Source organism: Octopus bimaculoides, chromosome 23, assembly GCF_001194135.2.
Source record: "Octopus bimaculoides isolate UCB-OBI-ISO-001 chromosome 23, ASM119413v2, whole genome shotgun sequence".
In the NCBI taxonomy this organism is placed as follows: Eukaryota; Metazoa; Mollusca; class Cephalopoda; order Octopoda; family Octopodidae; genus Octopus; species Octopus bimaculoides.
In genome coordinates this window covers 7,027,119-7,038,432 of record NC_069003.1, presented here as the reverse complement: position 1 = coordinate 7,038,432, position 11,314 = coordinate 7,027,119, and the positions used below count along the sequence as shown (strand labels likewise).

General features: G+C 36.3%; 1 protein-coding gene across 1 annotated transcript; it reads left to right on the top strand.

The window, feature by feature from the left end:
- Nucleotides 1–6,147: 6,147 nt before the first annotated feature.
- On the top strand, nt 6,148–11,236 carry LOC106873860 (polyadenylate-binding protein 4-like). Its single transcript, XM_014921375.2, has one exon. The coding sequence runs from the start codon at nt 6,472–6,474 to the stop codon at nt 8,362–8,364; it is 1,893 nt and encodes a 630-aa protein (XP_014776861.1). The 5' UTR covers nt 6,148–6,471; the 3' UTR covers nt 8,365–11,236.
- Nucleotides 11,237–11,314: the final 78 nt, after the last annotated feature.

Below are 11,314 nucleotides of genomic sequence, written 5' to 3'. Positions count from 1 at the left end.
GAGCGAGATCGTTGCCAGTGCCCCTGGACTGGCTCTAGTGCGGGTGGCACATAAAAGACACCGTTTCGAGCATGGCCGTTTTCGTGCGGGTGACACGTAAAAGCACCCACTACACTCTCTGAGTGGTTGGCGTTAGGAAGGGCATCCAGCTGTAGAAACTCTGCCAAATTAGATTGGAGCCTGGTGTAGCCATCCGGTTGCACCAGTCCTCAGTCAAATCGTCCAACCCATGCTAGCATGGAAAGCGGACGTTAAACGATGATGATGAATGCTCCAGTTCACTTAGCTGGCAAAAGTGAGTTATACCTGTGTTTCAAAGGGTCGGCCTTGTCGCATTCAGTGTCTCAGTGAATCTCCTTGAGGATTGGGAGGACCTTTGAACACCAGCTTGGTGTTGGTGTTGCAGGCAGAGCAGTTGGTGCCACCTAACTGCGTTGCACACATAGTAATCCATGGGATTACAATTGGGGAAATTAGGAGGCCAGAATTTGGGGTCAATAGAAGTCATAGAAATTCTCCAAGAATTACTTCTGGCTCCTTCTGAGGGTAAGGCAAGAGCTGACTCCTGCTGCCACACATATGGCCATCCAGCCAAGGTTTGATCATAGTCTCCACCAGCTTCACATAGGTCTCTGAACTGAGCCCAAGGCCCTGTTCAAATATGTGAGGAGGCATGACATCTGCCTCACTGGAGACTGACACACAAAGATCATCAACTTGGTTTTCATATGTGGGACAACACATGGATTGTAGGCAAACCACTTGGCCACCTGTTGTGGGTGTTATGCAACTGGTCCTTTCATCTGAGAAGAACCAGATTATCCTTGGCTCAAATGAGTGCTTCAGCTTGTTCAGGAGTTCCTTTGCCTTTGTCAAACCATGGCCTTGTGACTGGCATGAACTGATTAGATTTTGGGATCAATCCGGTACCAGACAAGGATTCTGAATTATTTTTTGTGTTTTATTTACTTAATTTTTGAGAGCTGTCAGATTCATTTTTAGTATTCTCGTTTGTGAGAGCAGTTAAGTTTATTTCAGATATTCTCATTTTAAAAATCATCTCCAGCTAATCGTTGAGAGGATGTTGGTGTTGCCTTGGCAGAGGTTTGCGCTCTCTGAATACTCTTGTTATCATTTAATGTCTGTTTTCTATATTGGTATGGACTGGATACATACAGGCACACATACACACATATGGTTTCTATCACTGGACTCCCTTCCTGATGCCAACCACTCCTAGAGTGTAGTGGGTGCTTTTTATGTGACACCAGCATGAGTGCTTGTACATGTCACTGGTACATGGTTTTATGATGTGCCACTGGCGTGGTATACCAATGACTATTTCATTAAAGCTAGCACCATTTTTGTCATTTCTTTGGAGTGGAACATAAGTCAAAAGTTTAGAATTTAATGTTATTGGACTCTACAGCAGCGAGCTGGCAGAATCTTTAGCACGCCAGGATTTTGTTTGTATGTTCTGAGTTCAAATTCTTCATGGGATCAACTTTGCTGTTCATTCTTTCATGGTTGATAAATAAGTACCAGTTGAACACTGGGGGTTGATGTAATTGACTAGCTCACCTTTCCTGAAATTGCTGGCCTTGTGCCAAAATTCGAAACCAATATTATTAGATTACTGCAAGCAATGGACTGGTTGAATGGTTACCTGGCCAGAGAAAGTGCTTAGTGGTGTTTCTTTCAACTTTACATTCTGATTTCAAATGCTGTTGGGGGTCAACTTTGCCCTTTGTCCTTTCAGGGTTGATAAAACAAGTACCAGTTGAGTACTGGGTCAACCATAATCAACTTAACTACCTCCCATGAAATTGCTGGCTTTGAGCAAAAATTTGAAACCAATATCAAATTCCATGGAGGTCAACTTTGCCTGTTATCCTTTCAAGGAAAGTATGTAAAATTAGGAACACTCAGCTGAAGTGGGATGTAAGGGGGGGAGCATGCCTATATGCAAGGGCAGCTATGAACTTAGCTTGACATGTCTTCTCAAGCACAGTAAACTTCCAGAAGTCTTGGTCCCCTGTGTGTGTGCCTTTTTATGTATCACTGGCACAGGTGTCTCAGCACATCACCAGCATGAGTGCTTTTACATGTCACCGGCACAGTGTTTTTATGTGCCACTGGCATGGTATACCAATGACTATTTCATTGTGTGTGCCAAAATTTGAAACCAGCATTGCGAGTTCAAATTCCACCGAGGTCAACTTTGCCTGTTACCCTTTCTGGGTCGAGAAAATAAGTATCAGTTGAGCACTGAGGTTGCTGTAATTGACTGATCCCTTCTCCAGAAATTGCTGACCCCAAGCCAAAATTTGAAGCTCATATCAAGGGCGTGAGCTGACAGAGTTGTAAACACGATGGACAAAATGCTTAGTGGCATTTCAGCTGTCTTTACATTCTGAGTTCAAACTCTGCTGAGGTCGAGTTTCATCCATTCAGGATCGATGAAATAAATACCAGTTATGCACTGGGGTTGATGTAATCAACTAACCCCCTTCCCTAAAATTTCAGGCCTTGGTACCTATAGTAGAAAGGAATGTTCCTGGACTCCTGAGGTAGCAACCTGATGTAAATGGGTACCTGATTATTACCATTGGCCAGCTGGAGCAACTGTCACAGAGTAATTAGTTGTTTACTTCAGCTAAGAAGATCTGAAGAAGGAATTGTAATTCCGAAATATCATCGGACGATAGATAACCAAATTACAACAGGTATATAGTCCATTTTTTGTTTTATAGTGCATTGTTGTACCATTCTAAACTTTTTGTTCTTTACAAACAATACACAATGCTTCAAGCGAACTACAATACTCTCCTATAATTAGCTGTTGTTTACAGGTTTGCATTTTTTTAAAAAGCAGTTGACATGATTAGATGTTGAAGAAGATTTATCCTCAGGATTATGTTATCTGAGTTGGCCTGACATTATTTAAGACTTTGAGAGCATCGCATATGACAAGTATTTTTAACAGGTTAAGCAACTACACAGAGACTTCTTTTGGCCTCGCCCTCAAAAAGTTTCCTTCTTGAGGGAAATTTAAGCTGTTTTCATTTATTTATTTGAAACATGTCGAGCAGTTATGCAAGGAGGGTCTTTTTCCTCTGTTTCTTTCAGTCTGTCTGTCTTTTCTGGTTTGAGTTCACCCAATTTAAAGAGAGCAGCAGCCAGATGTGAATGGGTGTCTGACTGCTACCATTGGCCAGGTGGAGCAACTGGCACAGAATCTTTGAGTTGTTTGTGGGTTCAAATTTAAAAAAAATGTGGTTGACCTGGTTAAATGTAAAAGAATTTGTCACCAGATTTACACTATCTAAGGCGTCCTGATGTTATATAAGACAGCGGAGTGTGTGATTTGAGAGCAGTACAAGTGACTGCTATTTCTAGCATAGGCAATCCCTATTTGGCTTGCCCTCAATAGGTTTGCATCTTGAGAGAAATTTAAGGAGCTTTTTTTTTTCTTTTTACAAGTCGAGCGATTATATAACAAGGGCATTTTTCCCTCTCTTGTTCTCTCTCTCTCGTTTATTTGATCACCCAATTTAAAGACAGCAGCAGCCAGATGTATATGGGTGTCTGACTGCTACTATTAACCAGCTGGAGCAATTGTCACCGAATCTTTAGTCGTTGACTGTGGGTTCACATTTTTTTTTTAAAAAGCGGTTGGGTTGACAGATGATTTGAGACTTTGGATGGAAGAGAATTTGTCATTTTTAACTACATCAAACCGTCAGCTGCTTGTGTAGAATGACACATTATTCCTTGTTGACAAGCGCGGTAAATATAGTAGGCAGTCTGTGGTTTCTTCTGAAAGACAGGCAACACGAAGAGAGCGCCAAGTGGCGATACCTTCTTTTAATAACCATCTTACTATAAATATAGATAGAAATATATATATATATATATTTTCTACTGTAAATATAGATAAATATATTCTCTATAAATACAAAACGCTATTTCTACTATTGATATAAATGTAGATATATATATTTTTTTCCATTATAAATTTAGATCTATGAACCACTGTAAAAATGGTTATTAATATTTCGTTCATCTGTTCGAAGAAATTATGTTATAAAAGACGAAAACGAAACTCTTTTAATAATATAATAAGTATTATGTCGTATTTTAATATTTACCGTTATTGTTTTTTCGTTTTTTTTATTTTTGAAAAAGCAACGTGGAAAAAAAATGGGAATATTTTTACTTTTGGAATCCACCAAAAATCCGATGCACGCATACAAAATACACCAAATTAATACACACATGCATATATATATATATATATATATATATATATATATATATAAAATTATACATACATGTGAGTTTGTATCTAATAGCATGTATATAAATTATATAGAGGCAATTATACATACATACATGCAAGTTTGTATCTAATATGTATATATATCAATATACATGTAAGTTTGTATCTTAAGAGCGTGTATATAAATTATATTTAGATATATATACGTATTTTATTCGTGAATAACGGAAAGACAAATTGAATATTTTTGAAATATTAAAAATAATCGTAATTCCTTTCCCTATCTCCCACGAAATACCATTTACTGTTTAATTATTGTCATTATCAATTATCATTATTTTTTTAAAAAATGCTTTAAATAAAACAACAACACCCATTTATATTTAACGGATTTTAACGTAAAAGTATTTAATTCAAATATATATAAATAGCAGCATATGGCTTGAAAACTTGTACCATTTAAACTACTAACGGTCTTAATTTGTCCTTAAAACATTATCATATAAATCTAATATAATTTTATACATTTTAAAATATATTCTCAAAGAGCTGTTCTTTGGTCATAAACCGGTTCCAAAGGTTTATTTCAGAACGTTAAGCTAACATTATTATTATTATCACCATTCTGCCGTGTTTGTAGCAACTACAGACAATTTTTCGAATTCCAGTTGCTACAGAATACCAACAATTTAATGTTTTAATTCTCTTATATTGTGGTTAATAAAGAACCTATTCGTTTTAATTAATTATTTATTTAATTGTTTTTAAAAAAATAAATAACATGACGAGATGAGTAAATGGTTAATTAAAAGGCAGAGTGACTAATATAAGGAAACAGAGAGTGAGAGATAACGGTTTTTTCCTGTAGGAATTTCATAAAGAAATCTTATTTTAATTCGGAAGCTGGAAGTTGTCCCTCCATAAACGTTAAGATGTTTGAATGAGACATAGAAAGACATGTGTGTGTGTGTAAAACAGAGCGTGTGAATGTATTGCTAAAGGGAATATGTATGTGTTAAAGAGCATATATGTGTATGTGTGTGTGTGTGTAAATGAGATAGTGTGAGTATGATGCTAGAGCGTATATGTGTGTATCTGTGTGCGCGGGTGTATGCGTAAGAAATACTGTGAGTTAGGGAGAGAGAGAGAGAAAGTGTATGTGATTGAGTGAGAGAGAGAGTGATTATACAACAGAAATACACATAGATAGAGAGAGAAGGTAAAGGAAGAAGAAAGTGTGCGAGTAAGACAGAGGGAAAGTACAAAAGAGAAAGGGAGCGTATAAGAGAGAGAGTAAGGGAGAGAAAATGTCTGCTGATGAAATCCGTTGTTTATTGCGTTTCGTATAATTCATACGCCACTTTCACGCGAGTGCTGCGGTCGGCAGGTGTGTGTGTGTGGACTATATCATTCCGCTTCACACTCAAGTACCTAATTCATCTGAAATTTGACTTGAAATATTTAAGACTAAACTGTGAAATGAAGGCGTCATAAGGTTTGTTTATTATTTAAATTAAAATTTTTAATGAAAGATGTTTGTGTCATCGTTATTTTATTGAGATTTCGTTTTATACTACATGGCGTTAACTGATTACAATAGCAAATCACGTGCTAGCGGTGATGCAAAAAATTAAGCGCTTATAAAATTCTTCCGCTTGTTTAATCTGCATTTAACGATATAAAATCTATATTTATGCGAATTAAGCGTTGCTATTTTTTTATTATTTCTATTTTACTGTTTATAATACTAAAAATTGAATTATAACTTGCTTTAACTGGATGATAACCACTGACATTATTCAAGTTATAAAATGCTAAAATATACATAAATGCAAGCAAACCATACTATTTTTATGTTTTAAAGTATCAAGAACGTTTTTAAAATGTAATATATTGACGGAATTCATTTGATTTGGATTGTATTGGAGAAAAAATACTCGCAAAATTTGAACTGTGGGGCTATAAGCGGGTAGGCTTATTTTAGGTAGGTGAGAGGTTTGCGAAATCACCGTTTCCTTCCGCCATTTAGTTTTCCACCATTGCTATTTCACTTGGAAAGCAGGACGACCTCTCCCACCTAGGAGGCCATTGTATTGCCAGCAGAGGAGAACAAAAAAAAATATTTCCCCCCCAAAAAAACTCAAACTTAACCAACTCTATTCAAGAACTCTGACCAAAAACTTTCACAGATGAATCCTACAGCACCAAACTACCCGATGGCGTCGTTGTATGTAGGCGACTTGCACCCGGACGTGACAGAGGCTCTTCTCTTCGAGAAATTCTCTTCTGCCGGACCCGTCACCTCTATTCGCGTTTGTCGGGACATGATTGCTCGCCGTTCTCTCGGTTATGCCTACGTGAATTTCCAACAGCCAGCTGATGCTGAAAGAGCTTTAGACACAATGAACTTCGACGCCATCAAAGGGAGACCCATCCGCATCATGTGGTCTCAACGTGACCCTTCCCTTCGTAAATCAGGCCTGGGTAATGTCTTCATCAAAAACCTCGACAAAAGCATTGACAACAAGGCATTGTACGACACATTCTCAGCATTTGGTAATATTCTGTCTTGTAAAATCGTTTCTGATGAAAGCGGATCTAAAGGGTATGGATTTGTACATTTTGAAACTGGAGAAGCTGCTCGTTGTGCTATTGAAAAAGTCAACGGTATGTTACTGAACGGGAAAAAAGTATACGTCGGAAAGTTCATTCCTCGAAGGGAACGAATGCAACAGCTTGGAGATAAATACAAAAAGTTTACTAATGTCTATGTGAAGAATTTCAATGATGACCTGGATGACGATAAACTACGCCAAGTATTTGAGAAGTTCGGCAAAATAGCCAGCGCTAAAGTGATGAAAGACGAGACAGGAAAATCCAAGGGGTTCGGGTTTGTGAGCTTTGAAGAGGCTGAGGCGGCTGAAGCTGCTGTAAATGAAATCAATGGCATGGATATGAACGGGCGCATACTTTATGCCGGCCGAGCACAGAAAAAAGCTGAACGACAAGCTGAATTGAAGGAGAAGTTTGAAAAAATTAAAATGGAGCGTATTAACCGTTACCAAGGAGTGAATCTTTATGTGAAGAATTTAGACGACGCCATTGATGATGAGCGTTTACGTAAGGAATTCTCTCAGTTTGGAACTATCACCAGTGCTAGAGTTATGACCGAAAATGGACGATCTAGAGGATTCGGTTTCGTTTGCTTCTCATCCCCTGAGGAGGCTACGAAGGCAGTGACCGAGATGAACGGCCGCATCTTAGTGTTCAAACCGCTGTACGTTGCTTTGGCTCAACAGAAGGAAGAGCGTAAGGCCCAACTCGCCTCACAATATATTCAGAGAATACAAACTATTAGAAACCCGCTTAGTTCGATCAACACCATCTTCCAGGCCAGCAATCCAACCAGTTACTTCGTACCAACCATGCCTCAACAAAGATACTATCCCTCTCCGATAACGCAGTTGAGGGCCCCGGGTCCTCGCTGGCAAACAGCTATTAGGCCAGCCCCGGCCCAGCAGGCCGCTGCGTACCAGTCTTTGGCTACACAGCAGATGAGACAAACCCGTCCAACGGGGGCTCAGTCTACAGTTCGCAGCAACCTTGGTTCTCGGCCCATCACTGGACAAACAGGACAGAGAATGGCTGTCCCTCCCTCCGTTACCGGAAGACAAACTAACATGCAGTCACAGAATTCCAGAGCCAACTTTAAATTCGGCCCGATGAGACCTCTCGGCCCCATGAGTACGATGCAATCGATGCTAGGTCAGCCCACTGCCCAGCAACCGGTAGTCGTCCACGGACAAGAACCTCTCACCTCCGGTATGTTGGCAGCAGCTCCACCACAAGAACAGAAACAGATGCTTGGTGAAACCCTCTTCCCGTTGATTCACGGTATGTACCCTGACATGGCTGGCAAGATCACCGGTATGTTGTTGGAGATTGACAACTCTGAGTTGTTACACATGATCGACTCTCACGAGTCGTTGCAGGCCAAAGTTGAGGAAGCCCTGGCCGTGTTGCAGGCACACCAGGCTAAGGAAGCTGCTGCCACCAATGCTGGGGTCGTCAAGAAAGACTGAAGAGAACAAAACATCAACAACATCAAGAAGATGAAAAAGAGAAAATGAAAAAAAACACCAAACCACAGTGAAGTATAGCAAAAAAAAATGAAACACGAAAAATCCTTTTCACCTCTCCCATCACCAGACTTATCCTTTTTCTGTCATGTTTAAATGATTTTTCTTTTCTTTTTTTTTTTAATTATTATTATTTGCTGATTTCTGATTGTGATGATTATTATTATTATTATTGTCATTATCAATGATTATTATTATTATTATGATGTCTTTATCTGCTAACCTCCTACATGTCTCCAAGTCTCTCTTCTCCATCTGCCAATCTATTTCAACCGTCTCCATCACGCACACACACGTACACCACTATCTTCGTTTCTATATAAAATGATGGATAACAACAATTGACCATCTTCCACTACAATTACTACTACTATTACTGTTATTTTTAATTATTATTATTATATGATTATTATTATTATTATTATTACTACTACTATACTACTACACTACTACAATTGCCAGTACCAACCAAGTGTGTGTATGTGTGTCTGTAGAGAATATCTCACTCCCCCCCTCCACTTTAAGGTGCCTCTTCGGTTGGTGGAGTCTGTTGTCCTGTCCTCTAATAATTTTTTTTTACCTTAAAAATGTCTCCTTTTTTAAAAAAAAAATTTATTTTTTATGTTTATTCTGTTGGGAAATATTCACCCCTTTTCACAGATGCGGGTGGTGGAGAGAGCAGGTAACACTACTTGATACTCTCTCCCTCTCTCTCTGCATATATATTATAGTTGTAATAATGTTATATATACATGTGGTATGTTATATATATATATATATATATATATATATATCTATCTATATATATATATGTGAATCTGTATGAACTACCACCCCCATCCTGGGGTAGATTGTCCCATCTCATAAACTCCAGAAATATTTTGATCATTATCATAATGCTGATGGTGATAGTTTTATATTTATTTTACCATTATTATTATTTTTTTTTTAATTGGAAACAAAGTATTATAAAAAAAAAATTGGAAAAACTAGAAAGAGAAAAAAAATATCTCCTCCTGCTGCTGCAATTAACTATAAATGAAAATATAACCAAAAAAAATGTAACAGTTAAAATTTGCCCAAAAAAAAGAAAAAAAGTACGATACATATTGGAGATGTTGAAAGATTTTAGTTGTGATGGAGACTGGTCGTAGATTTGTACGAATGATTTACAACAACATCATTAACAACAACAACAACAATAATTATAATTATTAATTAATTAATGTGTGGAGAAGGAGAGAGAAACAAAACTAAACTACTAAAACTTTTTTTGGCCAACAACCTGTATATCTGTCTGTCTCTCTTTTTTTTTTCTCTCTCACCACACCCACGTGCGTGCTGTGACTGTGTATATATATGTGTGTATGTATGTGTACCGTGACTTAATCAATTGTCCTCATGTCCATCTATCTGTTTTCTCCTCTATTTATTTTTTATTATTCTATTTCGTATTGTTTCCTTGCTGGACATAATGGAGTTGACCCATGTCTATGTACATTATTATTATTATTATTATTATTATTATTATTATAATTTTGTATTTTTGTTCTATGATTTTTCCTTTTTCTAGGTCACTCCCTCACAGCCCACACTTTTTATAACTTGTCTACTTGTTCCACCCTCTCTGTTATTTTACCATTATTATTATTATTATTATAACTACTACTACTTACTACTATTACTGTTACCACGTGTCCTGGTTGGCTTCAATTTAGTTTCTTTCTGTAATCTTGGAAGAGGGAAATGGTTTTCTCCAAGAAACCTCCTCTCCGAAAAAATGCAACAACTAAAATTGAAAATTTGTTTTCTTGGAAATTATATATGAGTATATATATATATATATATATATATGTATATATATATATAGTATATATAAAATTCTACAATAAAAATGTCAATTTAACGTTTTTCTTTCTTGGAAGTAGTGTTTTTTAGTTCCTCCCTCTCTCTCCTTACCATTCCCATACACACACACACACACATATATTATATGTAATACACTTTGTATGTGAACATAGGCAACGTCTAAATGACATTGTTATTTAAATCCCCCCCCTCTTCACTTCAAAATTAAACTAAAAATTTATTTGCAAAAAAAACAACAACCTAAAAAACCTCTCACAAATCTTAGACAAATAATAAAAAAAAATAAAAATAACAAGCTTTAGATTTTCTAATAAAAGTTACTGAAAACCCAAATAATTTAAAACACTGAATCTCTTGTACTAGGTTCCTGAAAGAGATTTTGTTTAAAAGTCTTATGTAGAGAAGATTTTTTTAAAGAAAATTTTTAAAATGATGCAAAGAAAAAAAAAAATAATAATAATATATCTGTTAAATGCTCAGGTAATGATGATTAAATTGTAAAAGAAAAATAAATAAATGAAAAAATATATAATCCAAAGAAAGAAAAAAATCGTAACAAGGAAAAAAACAACCCCAAACTTAAAATTTTAAAAATTGCATTAACAGCTGCAAATGTATCTTGCATGCATGTATGTGTATGTATATATATGTATATATAATATATATATATATATATATACACACACATATGTATATATATACATACACACATATATGTATATATATACATACACACACTTCTATATTTTGAATGTTTCAAAACTCCCAACAAAACTTTCAGAAAATGGTGGTTAACAGTTTTTTTGTTTATTTTATTTTTAAGGCAATCTTCCTAGAAAACTTATGGGTCAGATTAGCCTCTTTGAAAAAAAAACACAGGAAAAAAGAGTATAAAAAAAACCCAAGTTAATATATATAAAATAAAACTTTGAAAAAAAAAAAGAAACTTATAAAAATTGAATATGTTCAAAAGGAAGGAAAAAAAATTGTAATAATAAAATGAAAATTAGCATACCAAGTCCCT

Excerpts from the sequence above, each read along its gene's own strand:
- LOC106873860 (XM_014921375.2), top strand. The coding sequence starts at position 6,472 with ATGAATCCTACAGCACCAAACTACCCGATGGCGTCGTTGTATGTAGGC.